This window comes from Podarcis muralis, chromosome 16 (genome assembly GCF_964188315.1).
Source record: "Podarcis muralis chromosome 16, rPodMur119.hap1.1, whole genome shotgun sequence".
Lineage (NCBI taxonomy): Eukaryota > Metazoa > Chordata > Lepidosauria > Squamata > Lacertidae > Podarcis > Podarcis muralis.
This window is the reverse complement of record NC_135670.1, coordinates 10,558,630-10,575,758: the sequence shown is the minus strand read 5'-3', so window position 1 is coordinate 10,575,758 and position 17,129 is coordinate 10,558,630. Positions and strand designations below refer to the sequence as shown.

Here is a 17,129-nt window from a genome sequence, read left to right as displayed (position 1 = left end):
CAAAGCCTGACAAATAATTTAGCTACAGGTGGAAAAGAAACACATTTGACCTTCCTAAGGAAAGTCACTTTATCTCAAAGTTATAGAAGAGAAGCACAAGACGGTTAACCCTTCCAGAACTATAATGAAAACAAGGCATTCATAGCATATGCCTAGGGTTTTTCTTCCCATATCTGTCCCCAGATCAGTATTTACTATCAGCTGTTTGAGGCCTGAAACTGGGACCTAGTCCAGGAAGCTGCTGGAGACTAAGCATGAAAATCTCTCTCCCCTTCTTTCTTATTCTAAATAGTAGAAGTGTGGCCCTCTGCTCTTGGCCTGATCTGTTGTTGCTGGCATCCATCTGTCTTAGGAGACAAATGGAAGAGTGCGCCTTCAGAGATAAAGTCAAACCATTGGAGAGTTACAGTGCCTACTGTAGCTGTAGAGACTGATATGGGAGAGACATGCTTTATCGATGGTGGGGCAGATGAAGATGTCCAGTTTTGCTGCCACAGGTGCTCTATGGTGTATCTTCCCTCTGTGCTCCTCCTAGTGGTCATTCCTCCTCTGGTCACTGTTGTGGATACAAAACCTGACTGTCTCCAGATACTGCAATTGTCTACAGTGGAAGGGTTAATGTTGTCAGCCTTCATGTCATGTTTGCAAACATCTTTGCAATGCATAGTTGGTCTGCCAACAGGCCTACTGCCTGAAGCCAGCTCCCCATAGAGCATGCCCTTGGGGATCCTGTCATCTTTTCCATTTGTGTACATGACCAAACCAGCATAGATGATGCTGAAACGGAAGTGAGAACATGCTAGGAATGTGGGTTTAGGTCAAGCTGAAGGCATAGGAGAGCAACAGGAAGAAGAACAAGCCAAGGAGAGGTGGAGTGAGAACACAGCCCTGTTTCACACCACTCTTATAAAGGTGTCTGAGGATGAACTGTCATACTGTATGGTGCTGTGCATGTTCTCATGGAAGGACATGCTCATCTTGTGGAGCTTAGGTGGGCATCCTATCTTGTTTAGAAGTGGACAGTCCTTTTGGGCTGACAAGGTCAAAAGCCTTTGTCAGGTCTATGAAGGCGATATACAAAGGTCGTTTCTGCTCTTAGCATTTCTCCTGCAGCTGGTGCGGTGAGAAAATCATGTTGATTGTTCAACATGAGCTCTGAAGCATTGTGACTCAGGATAGACCCTGTCAGTGAATAACACAGTACTCAGCAGGAAGATTCCAAGGTAGTTGTTACAATCATGGTGGCCACTTTTGCTCTTATAGAGGGTCACAATGCTGGGGTCACACATCTCTTGTGGCACAGATCCTTTTCCCCAACACTGCATGGAGGTGCATAATGAGGGAGGAACTGAGACCTGCTTTCAACACTTCTGTTGGGATTCTGCCCTGTCCTGGGGCTTTACCACATGCCTGAGAGTTGATGGCATTCTTCAGCTTGTCAAGGGATGGAGAGACATCTAGCGCTTCCAAGACAGGAAGAGTCTGGATGCTGTCAATTGCTATGTCAGAGACCATGTTTTCCCATGAGGACAGTTCTTGATAGTGCTCTGCTCATTGCTTCATCTGCTTGCCGCAGTTTGTGATGATCTCTCCAGACAAGGTATTCAGTGGTGCAGTCTTCCCGATTGTTGCTCCAAACTCCAAAGGCTGTCTTTCATGCATTTGTACATTTTTAAAGTGTTGCCACTGTCAGCAGTGACACTGTCAGCTCCGTCACAGCTTTTAGCCAGTGGTCACTGGCACATCATCTGGCAATCTGCTTGGCACCACTCCTTGTCTTTCTCAGTGCAGCAAGGGCCTTGTCACAGGCTGCACGCTTGCAGTTCACAAGGGCCTCGCTCTCTGCAGCAATAGCAGGCTCCATGTCCTTAATGCCGGCCTCAAACCAGTTGGAGATCTGCTGCTCTCTTTTGCCAAAAGAGATCATAGCTGTGTTGCAGGTTGCATCTTTGGTGTAGGTTCCACCTTGTTTCGACACTGTCTCTGGGGCAGTTCCTTAGAGCTTGTTTGATGGAATGAGAGAAGTGTTCACAAAGTTCAGGTTTGGTTGTTCTGGCAGTGTTGATTCAAGGCCACACTTTCTGCTTTGTGCCAGGAGTCCTCTTTGGCTGGAGAAGGATTTTGCTTGCCACCAGGTGATCTGTGTTTCAGATGTGCCCCGCAACCAGGAGGTCTGCCTGATATACTTGCCAACATTTCTAAAAAAGCTAACAGCCTGAAATGTGAAACTCTCAGGCTCCCCACACTGTTCTATCAAATAATGCACACATTTTTACTTTCCTTCTGTAAATAGCACGGGGGCTTGAGAGCATTCTAAAAACTAATGCATCTGAGGTTTCGCCTTAATTGGTTGTCATCACATCAGCAGTTCCAGTGCACACTTGTGGGTCACAGTCTGCTGAGTCACTCCCTCCACCCCTGCCTGGTTCAGATTGACTCATATTTCCTCTGTGCTTTAAAAAGGAGAGCAAATAAGCTTTTTGCAGGGGGGTTTTTTTGGGGTGGGGGTGGGGATATCGCCTTTCTTGCCAGGCACACTAGTTCCTTTGCAGGGAAAGAGTTGTCCCCAGTGGCCAGTATCCCTCATTTCTACCTAATGGTCACACTAGCAAACACAATGAGCTTTCTTTAACCTTTAAGATCCTCCTCTGTGTCAAAGCAGAGGTTAGTTTGTCAAACATAGCCCAATGTGTTTGAGTGAGGGTGGGAAGAGAAAAGGGAGAGCAATTTTGTTAGCAGAGACTTTGAGTGCCAGGCAGGAGCTTATGCACAAGAGAAGAAAGATAACTTTTTGCTTTGCAGGTGCCCTCCCTTGGGAGATCTGTGCTTTGAAACAGATTTAATTATTGAGGATGCAGCAGAAGCCTGCAAGTAACAAATCTCCAAAAGATTTATAACACCACAATTGCAAAAGCTGAGATAGAGTGCCTTGGCAAGAGAAAAGGTTTCTTCCATATAATTATTTGTGACCATCTACCCCCCAAAATCATGAGCAATAAAAGAGTCAAGATAATCCTAGATCAGTGGTGATGTAGGTGAGGCAACAGTTTCCCCTCTAACCATTAAAATATAGTCAAGTACACCCCGCTTGGCCTTCCTCAGTCACTATCAAAAATCACAGACAGACAGGATGTATTTTCATGTAACATTTCAATATAAAGTGAGCTGCCTTGTATATTGCAATTGTATATTGCAAGGGCACAAAGTGGCCCATGGAAACAAAAGGGGGGGGCATTGATCTCAAATGTGCAAGCTTATTTATTTTATTTGAAATGTTTACATTCTGACTGACTTTCTGACTGACAACAGGCACTTTATAATAAAAACAGAAATGCAAACACAGTAAATGTTTAAGAGCTTTAAAAAAAAAGGCAGTGGTGACAAAAATGCTACAAGCACTGCTCATCAAAGGTTGCATAGTGGCCACAAGGGAATAAAGCCATCTTTCCCCAACATGATTTCATCCTTGCTTGGGGCTAGAGCATCTCCTCATAGGCAGCTGCATAGTTTTTGACCTCTGGCATTTTCTTGGCAGCAGTAACCAGTGAAGTGTTGAAGGGATGGTGATGCTAACCAATATCTAGCAGATTGCAAGTGGATTGCAACAGTGCTGCTGTCATCATTTCCTTATTTTGCTTCTGACCGTCAGGGATGAAGTGAAGTCGGGTGTTAAAAAAGCTACATTCACTTTACAGCGATCTGCAAACTTAATGCTTTGCCCCCTGGTGCAAACATAGCTGTGGATAAGGATTACCCACAAACCAGGAGGTGAAACCATGGCTGGAATGTATGCAAATTAACTATGGCATTCATTAATTTGCACTAAGGAAACCATGTTTCAGGTATGCAGCCTCTCTATTTGCAAGGTGACAAACTGGCCAACCGCCCCCAACATTCTGCTAGCTGCCTGAATTTAGGGACAGTGAAACTGGTATTTAAAAACCAAACAAACAAGTCTAATTTTATGAGATCTTCAACATGGGAAGCCTGCTTTCACTTGTTTATGACTTCACCACTCATCAGATGGGATCCAGTCAGGCTTACTGCCAAGTCCTCGACTCAGAAAGATAAATTTAGCCCAAGCTAAATTACACAATGTCATTTGATTAAATACCACCACATCTGAATTTTAACCACAACTTCTGTTCAGCATCAGCAGGGTAAGGAACACAGTAGGTGAAAATGATAGTTCTGCAAGTGAGGTGGCTGCCAAAGTTAAACTACAGCTACAGAAATGCGCACACATTTGTTTTTGAAAAGTAGGCTTTATCTAAGTAACCAGAGCTATAAAAGAGTTCAGGTAAACTGGCCCTGAATAAAATAAGTTCGTATTCAGAGATGAAAAATCCAAGATATGTAAAACTCTTACCCCAATGAAAGGGATGAACTTCTGGTAAGAATCTTCATCTTGGCTGTGGGTAAAGAAACAGCCATTAAACATCCAAATGACAGGAAGAGAGAGAACAAGCAATGCTGAAAGGCAAAGGCTTTCTCCACCTTCTTTTCTATTTTACGTATCTGACAAATGAAAAGAACATAAACTTAGGGCTTCAAGACACAGCATTCTGCAGGCACACGACCAGACAAAAAAAGAACATGAAGACTGGAAGGTCAGTCCTATCACATTACAGCCTCAGTATGGAGGATGCTTCCATTTGGCAACGGGTTTCACATTGGGACTCTTGAAAAAAGGGTACGACATGGGTCCAATAATTCCATATGCAAGAGATTCCAAAAGAATTTATAGCTCTGATTGTTTTACAGCAGCTTCACATGGGGATGGGCACACAGTTAACTTTCTCCCTAGCTAACCCCCCTCCTCAGCCACACACAATTAGGCTTGAAAGAAACCTTCTCCTGGCTCCAATAGAAGTTCTTTTTTCAGGCTTAATTGCTGTGTGTAAGGAAGTGACCTTCCTGGAAACTGCAGCTGAGGAGGGAAGAGTGACTTGTGCCTCCCTAGCAATACTCTCCAAGAAGATAATCTCTAGCTGCATTAGGCTTGGGGGTGGGGAGAGAAAGCCAACACACTTTTTTCAAACCTAATTGCTGTCAGGGAGGAAGTGAGTACGCGTGTGTGTATGATTGCAATGTGCCCACAACACTTTCACCAGTCCATCGCAATGCACAGACTAGCCTTCCTTGAGAACCACAAGCAAGCCACCTTCCACTTTTTTACAGTAGCTTGTCTGTCTTGCTTTGCATACATACAAAATGAAGACTGAGAAAGGGCATGCTAAAGGGGATTCTGAATGAACTTTCAATAAATACAGACACAGCAAACATTATAGTTCACATTTAGGTTTCTTCTGGCTATGTGGGTGAGGCAATTTGAGCCCACTCACCCACCACGCTGAAATCCAAAGCCCATTGCAGAGGGATGGATGGGGAAGGACTTACAATTTGTGTTTGCAGGTCAGCATGGCCTCGGCCACAGGCAGCTGGTGGGTCACGTTTGCTCCACTGACATACTGCATGATCCGGCCAACCACATCAAAAGGCTCTGAGAAAGAAGATAACCCAAAGAGAGCGTCAAGCAGGAAAGGCACACAGAGCATTCATCATTACCCAAGCCAGCAAGTGGGAGAACCTTCAAGATGCTGGCTTTAAGATACACATGAGATGGTATCTGCACTGAGGCACAAAGAGTGACAAGCCAGAGAAGTGGCTGATGGGGAGAGGCAGGCAGGAGAACTTGGATTAACAAAAAGATGCGCAAGCGTTAAGTATGGACCCCATCCTGGTGTGGTAAACATCAGTGCTAAATGCCATTATTTCGCCCCATCCAACTCTAGCTGCCCAAATTTGCCACCTAGCCCATAATCCTGCTGATCAATGTGTAGTTCACTGTTGTCTTCAAACTTGCAAGGGTCCTGGGAAAGGTGACTTTGCATCTTGGCTGGAATTGCTCGTTCTATCAAATGACATTATGGCCTACCTTTGACTGCCAATGACAACAGTGTCTTTATTAAACACTAGTTGGACACAGGGAGGGGTCCACATCTACCAAGCACTGGTTTGATGTAATACCAAAAGGCCCATACTAATTCTTCGGCTTCTCACCTTAGTTTGATTCTAACTTACATAAAAGCAGCACACATACAGAAGAGTCCTCAGTCTGGCAAGACAGAATAAAGACCTTTCTGAAAGATGTTACTTCTATCACTCACTGTGAACTGAAAACTTGCTCTTACCCGTCATAGGTGGCTCAGATTTGCTGAAGAGTTCTCGCCAGGTGGCATCAAGAAACATACCACTGTATCTGCTATCCACAGAGCCCATGTACTTGGCTACCGGGTGAGAACCTGGTGGAGAAATGAGAGGAAGGCCTATTTATTATTATTATTTAAATCTGTATACTGCCCTACACCCGGAGGTCTCGGGGCAATTCATAACATAAAATCACAATATAAAAACACAAAATACATAATAAAAACAAAAACAACCTAATAATCCCACCTCTCCCTTTGTGTTGCTATGATTTTCCTTGGCAAGCTACACATATCTAGCACCGACAGATGGCTGCTGAGGCAACAGACCCTTTGGCATCAGAAAGCCATTGACTCTCCAAAAAATAGAAACTGCAACTGTCTTTACCACAACACTCCTTTTGTAAAGTGATTCTTATTATTCAGAGACAAAAATGGGTGCTCTCTCTCCTTCTAGCGAAAGAAAACTACCCCCAATGATTGGGAAACTCACTCTCCTTTAAGTAAACCATCACATATTTCACTACAAAAAATTGAGGCTGTTCAGCAATTATTATTTTTGTAATTGATTACCAGCTTTAGCTTAAACCTAAGCATTTTCTTATTCCCAAATACTCAACCAAACTGACTTTAGAAAATACTTAGGTATGAGATAACAAAAGATGTCACTCATTATTAAAAGGAAACATCCTCCTCAACATTTTGCCTTTCATTCCCTACTTCAGTACCACATCATAATGAAAACACAGCCTCAAAAACTGAGCAAGCATGTTTTTAAAAGCTCAGACCCACCAATTAAATTTTGCCCTCAACAACTGAAACTGAGTCCACTGGTTCTGAGGAAGGGTATCATGGGCTGTAAAAAAACAAAAACCAAAGAATGTTGTATTGAGTGAGCTTTTGGCAAGTATTGGTGGCTTCGTTTCTTGGACTGAGTGGAGGAAGGTAGGTCAGTTCAGCTCATTCATTCTGTTTGTAAGAAGAGAACTACTACACCTGGTGGCTTTTGGGTCACTGAAATGTAGAACTATTGGGTTTCAGATGTGTAACTCAATAGCCACCTACCAAGCGAGCGAGCCACAGGCACAGGTGGTATTACCTAGTGGGATGATGAGAAACTTCATATAGCTCAGCCAGTCTGATGTCTTGTTTGCCAATTGCTTCACAAAAAACCTCAAGATGGAGCTGAGATAACTCTGCCCCCCAATAGACACCACCTTCACAGGACGTGGCATGGAGGAATTGCAGTTGCAGCTGATGGGTGGAAAGAAAGAAGAGGGCAGTTAAGATAGTTATATGTCAGGCTCTGCATTCATAGTAGTATCTACTTGTAGAAGGCAAAAAACAGAAATGGTGGAACTGGGAATTCTATCTTAGTGTTGAAAAGAAAACCATGCATATGATCTACCTACACCCCACCCAAGTAGGGAGTTGCAAGGAACTGTTTCCTTAAAATAGGAGGTGCCACAGCAATACAACTCTGGCTTCTCCAGACTAAGGACTATATAACCACGGACCTTAATACATGCCAAGGCTTAATGAAAGCACAGTCAGATCTCTCAAAGGGATCTTTATTTCATTTATCTCCAACTTTTCCTTGTAGATAGCCCTAAAGGTTCTCTCATTCAGGCACGGATCAGGACCACAGTCACTTACTTCCCAACAATCCTATGGCTCCTAGGCCATTAATTTAAATGCACTGTAATTTACTAGCTTGTCAACACTCACACTCAGTTAGAAGGCTGCTTCATACTTTACGGGAAAATATGAGCTCTCATTTAGCCACCACGGGTTCCCATGGTGTCCACTAATGTGCATAGGCCAGGTATGTGTGATATCACATATGGTAAACATGCACTCAGAAGCTATGATCTGCACTGCCCAAGCACATTAGGAGATATAAATATCTCCCTGTCACACATTACAAACCACACAGTGGTGAAATAGAAGCTGCACCTTTTTTTTTACAATGTGCCGACAACCTTCTGCAGACCATATCCCAGCTCTTAGCAACCTTGCATGCTCCATACATCTGAAGGAGCAATTTAAATGTATTTTATGAGGGTGGGATGGATTCACTTTTTGTGAACTCTAAGCTCCTTCACACTGAACAAGTGAGCACTTCTTCAAAGCTTCCGTCTTAACATGTAAATCAGCAGCATGACCAAAGGCCACTAGAGGGCACTGACGAGCTGGAGAAAAATGCATTTAAACCCCTCAATGATGCCTACAGCTTTATTGCTTCTAGACACAATGAGAACACGTAACACAGTATTTTTGTTTTAAGCAGGACCAGGAAAGCTTACAAACTCTAAGAACCTGAACATTTACTTTTCCAGGTGTCAGCAAACTTTTTCAGCAGGGGGCCAGTCCACTGCACCTCAGACCTTGTGGGGGGCTGGACTATATTTTGAAAAAATAAATAAAATGAACGAATTCCTATGCCCCACAAATAACCCAGAGATGCATTTTAAATAAAAGCACACATTCTACTCATGTAAAAACACCAGCCAGGTCCCACAAATAACCCAGAGATGCATTTTAAATAAAAGGACACATTCTACTCATGTAAAAACACCAGGCAGGCCCCGCAAATAACCCAGAGATGCATTTTAAATAAAAGCACACATTCTACTCATGTAAAAACACCAGGCAGGCCCCGCAAATAACCCAGAGATGCATTTTAAATAAAAGGACACATTCTACTCATGTAAAAGCACGCTGATTCCAGGCCTCGTCCGTGGGCCAGATTTAGAAAGCGATTGAGCCGGATCTGGCCCCTGGGCCTTAGTTTGCCTACCCATGACTTTTACCCTCAGTGTGGAGTCTATGAGGAGCAGGAACTTCAGGGAGATATGAGGCAAGAGCCAAACCTAATCCTTGACCTCCAATCCCACAAGCACAGAGATGTCTTCTACCTTGAATTTCAGTAAGGTGTAGTCTCAAGCAAATACATAGGCATCTTTACTTTATAATGCAGAATTTGAAATTAACAACAGCCAAATTTCTGCATGTATTGCTTAATTTCTAAGAGGTGCTGGGGCTCAATCCTGTATGGCATTGCTTTTAAAGATCCGTTTCATGTTTGGTAGCTGACAGTGGGTACTCAAGCACATGCTCAGAAGGCACTCATTACTATTCTGTATGTATTGAGGCCTGTGCCCTGGCATTAGACAGCCTCCAGAGCTAAGTGATGACTCCAGTTAACCTGACAAAACAGTATAGTGTGAATCATGTCCTGGGAGACTTGCACTTTGCCCTCTCCAACCACTGTCATCTTGCAGTGACAAAGAATACAGTGAAGAAAGGTCCTTCTAATTATATGGGCATTGACTTCCCATCATGGCTGTGAGAGAGGAAGATGCTGGAATTTGAGTGCAGAGCCTCTTTTGTAGGCAGCCAGTCATGCTAGGAAAGCAGACCTGCATTTCAGCAGCTTCCAGGATGACTCTGGCATGAAAATAGCAAAGAAGCCCAGGGGAGCCAGGAGCACACAACTAAATCTTATTTCTTGGATTATGTTGCTGGATGGAAAGAAAAATTGAGAGCTTGTCCTTATGTTACTGAAACAACGTAGTTGCTGTTCCTCTGGTGACTCAAGCCCACGTAACAATAGAATGTGCTAGAGAAAGGTTACATCTGCATTTAAGCTTAAGAACTCCAAGGCCCTTTCCTGAGCACTCTCATTTTATAAAGTCAGGCAGATGGCAACTGTGAAGCAGTGGTGTAGGAAGGGGGCGGGGGGTCTGCCCCGGGTTCCATCCCTGATGGGGGTGACATCACCGCGGGCGGCACCTCCATTGGGACGCTTGTGCGTGGGTGGCATGCCACCACCACCCCGCTCCGGGTGGCAAAGCCCCTAGCTCCGCCACTGCTGTGAAGGGTGTATTTTTGGACGTCGAACCCACCCCGGAGGCTGACCTGACTCTCATCCTCACTGTCATGCTGGGTTAAAGCCTTTTGTTTTCCCAAGCCTTTCAAAAGCAACTTTCAAAAGCAGCTGTGTATCGGAGGAAGTGTGTGTGCACACAAAAGCTTATACCCAGGACAAACTTAGTTGGTCTCTAAGGTGCTACTGGACTATTTTTTTATTTCAAAAGCAATTTAATTATTCTAGTTAGCCCCACCAATGATGCTGTGTTTGCTTCTGTGGTTTTTAATAGAAGGTTGCTTTTTGTTAAAATATTTTCCAATAAGTTCCACAGTGGCTGTCCTGGAAGCTGCTTTTACTGAAGGTGCAAGAACTAATGATTAAACAAATAAAATATTTTTAGGAATGAGGGAGAACACTAGGGGGAGGCCGATGGATGTGTCTGCTCCAGCTGCATCAATGCCCTCAAGCTGCTTTGCTTTTCATGATACTAGAGCAATGTGCAATGGAGCCACCAGAGATCTGTGACAATGCCAATCCTGTATGGTAGGAACTGGGTTGTCATCAATGAACTGTTGTTTGGCAAGGTGTCTTCTTTGATTGACCTGCAATGTGTCCTCTTTGAGTTGTGGTCATAAGAACCGTAACTTCAGAACACATATTCCCAATACTGAGCGTCCTGCAAGAGGCACTGGGAAGAATTTGAGACTTTTAAAATGTGGAGAAGGGGCACAGATGCTCCACATCTGCAGCTCATCTATGTATAGGTTATTGACTACAAGGCATCAAACCCAGATGGGAGATTTGCGCGCTTACACTGAATTCTTCCTCCCTCCCCCTTTCTTACTCTGCATACAGGCAGCTTTCACTATAGGATTGTGCTCCCTTCCTATGGCTGAAGTCAAAGCATGCCTTGTACACAACCGTTATCTTTTCTCTGTGTGCCTTTGTAAACACATTGAGTACTGAAACCTTGCAGATATAAAGACCATCCTTCCCCCATCCTTCCTGCCAGAGAAGAGTCTTTAGCTCTAAGGATTAAGTGATGTTTCAGTTATTCAAGTGCAGACAAGGATGGACAGCCCTAATCAAAGGGGATTGAGGCATCCTTTTCAAGCAATTTGGAATCTGGTTTTCTTTCCCATCTCAGGGCAAATTCCATAGTATAAAAATGGGGACACCGCAGATATAGCTTTGTGCACTCACTATCGCTGGATCCTCGTGAGGATTGCAGAGAGGACAGCTTGCACTTCAATTGTGGAGCATGTGCAAACAACTGGCTTCTTCTGGTCCTGAAGGAGATCAGCTACATACTGGAAGTAAAACAAGTAGTAAGCAAAGCAAGCAAGCAATGGAGGGATTTGGTGCTCTGTTTACACAACTGCCACACAACACCCCTTCTTCCCTGATTAGCAATCACTGGCCACATGACCTCAGACAAAAGGTTTGGTAACACAGCACCATTCAGCACCCTGGATACAAGCTTAACAAGACACAGTTACGACTCAGGTGATGGAAATCTGAAACCCATCTTATTGCTGCCCTAGTAGGTACGAGTGGAGGGAAAGCAATCAAGGTGCAATGGGACAACAATGGGTATGAAATATTGTGTGACAGACCCATTTGTTTTAAGATGATTCCCTCCTTTTGGAGGATCTTGTTCCAGTCACTTAAGGTCCTGGCTGATACGAAGGAGGGTTCAACGGGACAAAGCAGAATCCCAAGATAATCAACCCAGACATGGCCTCTCACTAGCCCCAATGTACCCTTCCCCTTTTCCCATTGGCAGAAACATTCAGTGACTGCATGACATTCAGTGAAGAATCTGGGTTAGCTGTCAAATTCTGAATATGCTAACTTTCATTCTATATAAGACACCTGGCTTCTAACCAAACAGCCTCAATGATATAGTTAAGATAAATAGATTTTTTTCTACATATTGACATGAGACAGGGCTTGGGATGAATTTTAATGGCCAGTTGAAGGGGAAAAATTTCTTCATGGCTCTTCATTCCTACTGCTGATCCTCTTGCCAATATTGCACAGTCCCCTTGGTGCTTAATTTTCCATGTAGCTTAGCTTCAGTGACACAGATTAAGCACAACCACTTCTGATTGCCAATAATGCTAAATTAAGTTTACCTAATAAATCAAACAACAATGAAAAAATGTGCTTAAAGTGAATAATTTATTCTGCTGGGACTGAATTGCAGGATCTGGTTCTGATGGTTGGGGAAATTACCTTTATTAACTAGTAATAATAGGTCATCCCCACCCATTATCTTAGTACTGGTAAACATTTGTATTGGAAGCTTCATGGGGTAGGGACCTACCTATTTTTTATGTTATTATGTAAATTGTTACATTTACCAATGGTGCATAAGAGTATTACTCTTGTTTTATTATTATTAAATAATAATAATGACAATACTTTGCATTCCTTAATATTTGGGGAGCAAGTCTAGGTTTCTACAGGCAAAGCTACATTCTGCACTCAGAAAATGGAACCAGTTAGGGACAACTGCACACATTCTTTTTTTCAATTTACTTAATTCTGTTGGCCAGAGATTGGGATGGTGCAAAGAACAGGACAGACACACGGAAAGACACACGGACAGCAACACCCTCCTTACCTGGCCTTGCCAGTCAATAGTATTCACTAGGATGATGTTTTCTGGCAGGGCTGAGTCTGACACCAAGATTTGATTCAGCTGATCATAAACAATCTTGCGAGGAATCTGCTGGGGGAAGTTGCATGGTTTTTTAAGCATGGTTCATTGACATAACTCCTAACTCAAATATAAAGCAAAATAATCTTATCTCCAACATGGAGCAGGAAGGCATATGTCATGAGAGGGGACGGGGAGAGAAAGAGAAGCATTCCTCTTATTCTTGCTGTATGACAATACTTCTAAGATCAACTTTTAATACTATGGGAAATTACATTCTCCCCCACAACTTATTTACTCCTCAGCAGGTCACTATAATTTGAGAAATGCATATTCCTCCTGCCTATATTTATTGGGCAGGTGAAGGGGAAAATACTTGTAGCCCTTGTGGCTGTAAAAAAAAAAGTTCAACATAAGTGGTTGGTATCTGGAGAAAACTCAGAAAATAAAAAGAGGACTTTGGACAAGCTTCCAAGTCTGAGGAATAGTGGGGGGAAAGGTTTTGTGTCTCTCATAACAAATGCTCTTAACCCTTTACTAACCATTTGGCTCCAATCTCCTTCCCTTCTTGGATTTAAATTTAGAAGCAAAAATTCCAGCGTGGTGATTAGAATGCTAGACTAGGAGGTGGGAGACCAGGGTTCAAATCGTAAATCAGTCATGAAGCACCCTAACGTGACCTAGGATTAATCACTGTCTCTCAACTTAACCTACCTCATAGGGTTTTTGTGAGGATCGCATGCATGGGTGAGAACCATGTATGCCACCTTGGAGCTCCTTGGAGGAAAAATGGGATGTAAATGCAACAAACAAACAACTTTGCCTACTTGATTCAGGATCTCTTTAGAGCTGACTACATACAACTGGAAAGATACTGCAGTACTTCAAATAAGCTTCCAGCAACTAGCTACTCCAACAACAGTTGGCTTTTATCAAGTCTGTATTTAAGGAATGCCACCTCCACTCCTCCTCCAAAATTAGGGAAAGAGTGTTTAAGCTCCAGAGCTGCAATCTCTGAATGCTGGTTACCTGTGTACTATGACCCAGATCTGGTGACCTTTCACTGTCCGAACTGTTGGTTCTTTCACTGAGGGGTTTTGACAGCTGACGCTCTTTGAGTGGGGTGCTGCGTTTCTGCCGGGGCGTGTGTGCAGCACTGTCCATTTTGCTGTGACCGGTAGAGAAACAATGATATTAATGCCTCATCATCTCCAAACTTACTGAACATGGAAAGAAGAATGCAAACCATGTTATACCTGCAGGGGAACACAGAAACTTTGATCCAAGGTCATTGCAAAGAAACTAGCAGAGTCTCAGAACTAACTGATCCCATCTTACATTTAATACTTGTGAGGAAGCAAGCCAGTCAGCCAACAGAGCCTTGGATTTTTTTTCTAGCTCCACTAAGTTGAGACAATAAATTATTTGCAAGGTTGTGTTTGTGCCTGCAGGCTTACTACCATAGTGTGACATCTAATATCTAACATCTTACAACCCCCAAAAATAACACACACTGCCAAGTTTCTAGCCCTCATTACTGCAGAGAAAAATGAACACCCTTAAGGCTATATCAGCTACGTAAAGTGAATGTTAAGAAACATAAGGAACCTGGTGGCAATGTGGGAAAAAGAAGAATGCACATAACCTTGGGTATCAATTACTGCAAGTTCATGATATGGAGAAAGAGAGCAACGCTCAGAGGAATCACAATGTAAGCAGGTAGAAAAACAGCTGTAGATTCAGTCTTGAATTGGATGCTACAAGGAAACCCCCCTCTATCCAGTGACATTTCCCAGAATGGTAATGAGCCTGAGGGAGCCTGAAGGCACATCCAACCTTCTGCTGCCATCTGAGGCATTCAGCAAAAGGTGCAAACTGAAGGACAAAACCATGTGCTTCATTCTGAGAATTTGCTGCCCTCTGGAAATAAGTGGATCATAGAGCTGCCGCCACCGCTGAACAAGGAAAAAAGGAAACAAAGAGAGGAGGAGCTGAGCAAACAAACATATAGTGCTGCCAAGCATGTCTGCTGCTAAGCGTCTGCTTTGCAAAGGGAGAAGCAGGAGGGGCCCTGGGAATGTATCACTTTTGCATTTAAGCAGTAGTCATCTGCTGCCTCCCCAAGCACCACAGAGAAAGGCAAATGTGGCACATTTCAGGTAACAACCAAAGACTTCTAACAGAGCAGAGCACTTGGGGGTCAAATTCTTACCCAGGTGCCTGAGTCACAGGAATTTAGCTGAAGCTGCAGCGTTTGCTATCAGAAGCTGAGTGCTGAACTCTTGTGATTGAAGAGTCACTACTAGCCACAAGAAAACTGAACAATTCAACTGAGAAAGACATGAGGAGCAACGGGTGGTGAAGGCCCACTTCTTTTGCATCTAGGCCATGGTTTCCATTCCTTGACAGCACTCCCACAGTGCAACATTTAGGCTTAGCACAAGTGAGGCCTTCCTTCTAAAGCATAACTGCCATGCTGGGAGAAAGGAGGTGGGAGAAGAGGAATGGAATAGGGACAGTGTGAAATGAATGGAAGGCTGATGAATGGGGTGTGTGGTGGGATGGGTGTAAGTGTGTGGGAAGGTGCATGGGTTTGCCTTACCCACTAAGTTAACACAGCTCTTGGGAGAGGGAAAAGATTCTCCATGCATGACATATGGGCAGCTAGAGTCACCCTCTTCACTCCCACCCCAAAAATATATACATTTCCATGAACATTCAGAATGCACAACAGGAGGCAAGTTCTTGAGCAGCCACCAGCCCAGTGAATCTTTCCATGCTCACCCACCACCATTGTTTGGCAGCAAGCATTCACTGGAGAACACAGAATGAATCAATCTTGGGAGAGGCAGGTATGGTTTACTCAGTGTCGATGGAAAGCATTCTGAAAATAAACTCTGCCCTTATGCCTTGTTACACCTCCCCTCACCTGTGACCTGCCCTGGGCTTCCTCCTCATTTATACAACTCACCCCTTTCTTCCTTTTATGCCTTGACAAGTCTACGTAAGCCATGCCTCTTGCCAACCCCTCCTCAAAACCCTCCTTTTCTGTGCAGCCTTTGGTTTACACCCCCCCCCCCAAGTCCTCAGCTCCTATTGAAATGAAGCCTAAATATGTGTGTCTGCAGTTTGCTCATATTTCATTCAGTGCATCTTCCATTGTCCCTGGCTGTTGTGACTTAAAAGTTCATTGAGGTAGGGACACCTCCCCCCCCCCTTGTGTTACTCAAATCATGTATGCATGCAATCTAGGTAAATTACTCATGAACAAATTCCACTCATGACAGTGGAATTTGCTGCCAAGGAGTGTGGTGGAGTCTCCTTCTTTGGAGGTCTTTAAGCAGAGGCTTGACAACCATATGTCAGGAGTGCTCTGATGGTGTTTCCTGCTTGGCAGGGGGTTGGACTCGATGGCCCTTGTGGTCTCTTCCAACTCTATGATTCTATGATTCTATGAATTTAGTAAAATCTCTTTTCAAGCTAGCTAAAGAATTTGATGCTAACCTCCCAAGAAAAGATGGCAGGTGCTCTTCAATTGCAGGGAGGAGGAAATGGCCTTTTTTATCCTCATCTTTATCCCTTTGGCAAAAATACAAGCTGCTAGTTGCCCTGCCACAGGAATTTCAGATATGCTGCTGCTAAAGGAAGGAAGGAATCTGTGGCCCTACAGATGTTGTTGGACTACAAACTCCCATCATCCCTGACCACAGGCCATGCTGACTGGAGTTTATGGGAGTCCAGCAACTTCTGCAGAGCCACAAATTCCCCAACCTTGCTGTAGCTGACAGAGTGCTCTGACCAATTTTCAGAATAGCAATATGTAAGCAAGCAAAACCTGATGCCTACTACCTAGGTGATGCCATGCTCTGAAGATCTCCCTTGCTGGTCTTCATAGGTGTCTTGACTTTTTCTGGGATGACCAAGGTGGTGGTTGAGTCTCCAAATGTATCCTGACCGTTTCCTTCCTAGAGAAGGGAAGAGGAAGAGCATTCAGAATAAATATTAGTCATAAAAGTAGGTGATTACTGCTGTTAGCAAATGTCCTCACCAATAGTATAAAGGACAAATGTACCTACCAGTGTGTCTCCTTCGTTGATACTGTCATCTGCGTTTTTATTCCGGGTAGGTTTCAGTTTGTCCCCCATGGATGCTTCCATCTGGATAAAGAACAGCATTGGAGAGACATAGGGAAAAAATGAAAAAAGCAAGCTGTGATTCAGAAGGATCATATCTACAATCACTAGGTGATTTGTTGTTTATGCAGATTATAAAACTAGGACCTTTTTACTTCCTAGCATTGGAAATGACAACAATTGATCCTTAGCATCAAAGGTAAATCACCCTTCAAATCCCTGAGAAACCCAGTTTCCAAACAGAGGTT

General features: G+C 43.7%; 1 protein-coding gene across 3 annotated transcripts in view; it reads right to left on the bottom strand.

Moving 5' to 3' along the window:
• The window catches only part of PACS1 (phosphofurin acidic cluster sorting protein 1), a 77,123-nt gene that overhangs the window by 7,362 nt on the left and 52,632 nt on the right, over window positions 1-17,129 (bottom strand). For 2 of the 3 annotated variants that reach the window (XM_077920025.1, XM_077920024.1), the window contains exons 11-19: window positions 16,825-16,905; window positions 16,598-16,713; window positions 13,778-13,916; window positions 12,713-12,820; window positions 11,287-11,393; window positions 7,309-7,463; window positions 6,195-6,305; window positions 5,401-5,503; window positions 4,370-4,412 (exon numbers count right to left, since the gene is read on the bottom strand). In XM_077920025.1, coding sequence (XP_077776151.1) covers window positions 4,370-4,412; window positions 5,401-5,503; window positions 6,195-6,305; window positions 7,309-7,463; window positions 11,287-11,393; window positions 12,713-12,820; window positions 13,778-13,916; window positions 16,598-16,713; window positions 16,825-16,905 — 963 coding nt within the window. The remainder of the gene's footprint in view (window positions 1-4,369; window positions 4,413-5,400; window positions 5,504-6,194; window positions 6,306-7,308; window positions 7,464-11,286; window positions 11,394-12,712; window positions 12,821-13,777; window positions 13,917-16,597; window positions 16,714-16,824; window positions 16,906-17,129) is intronic. The other variant, XM_028711202.2, reaches the window with a different exon arrangement.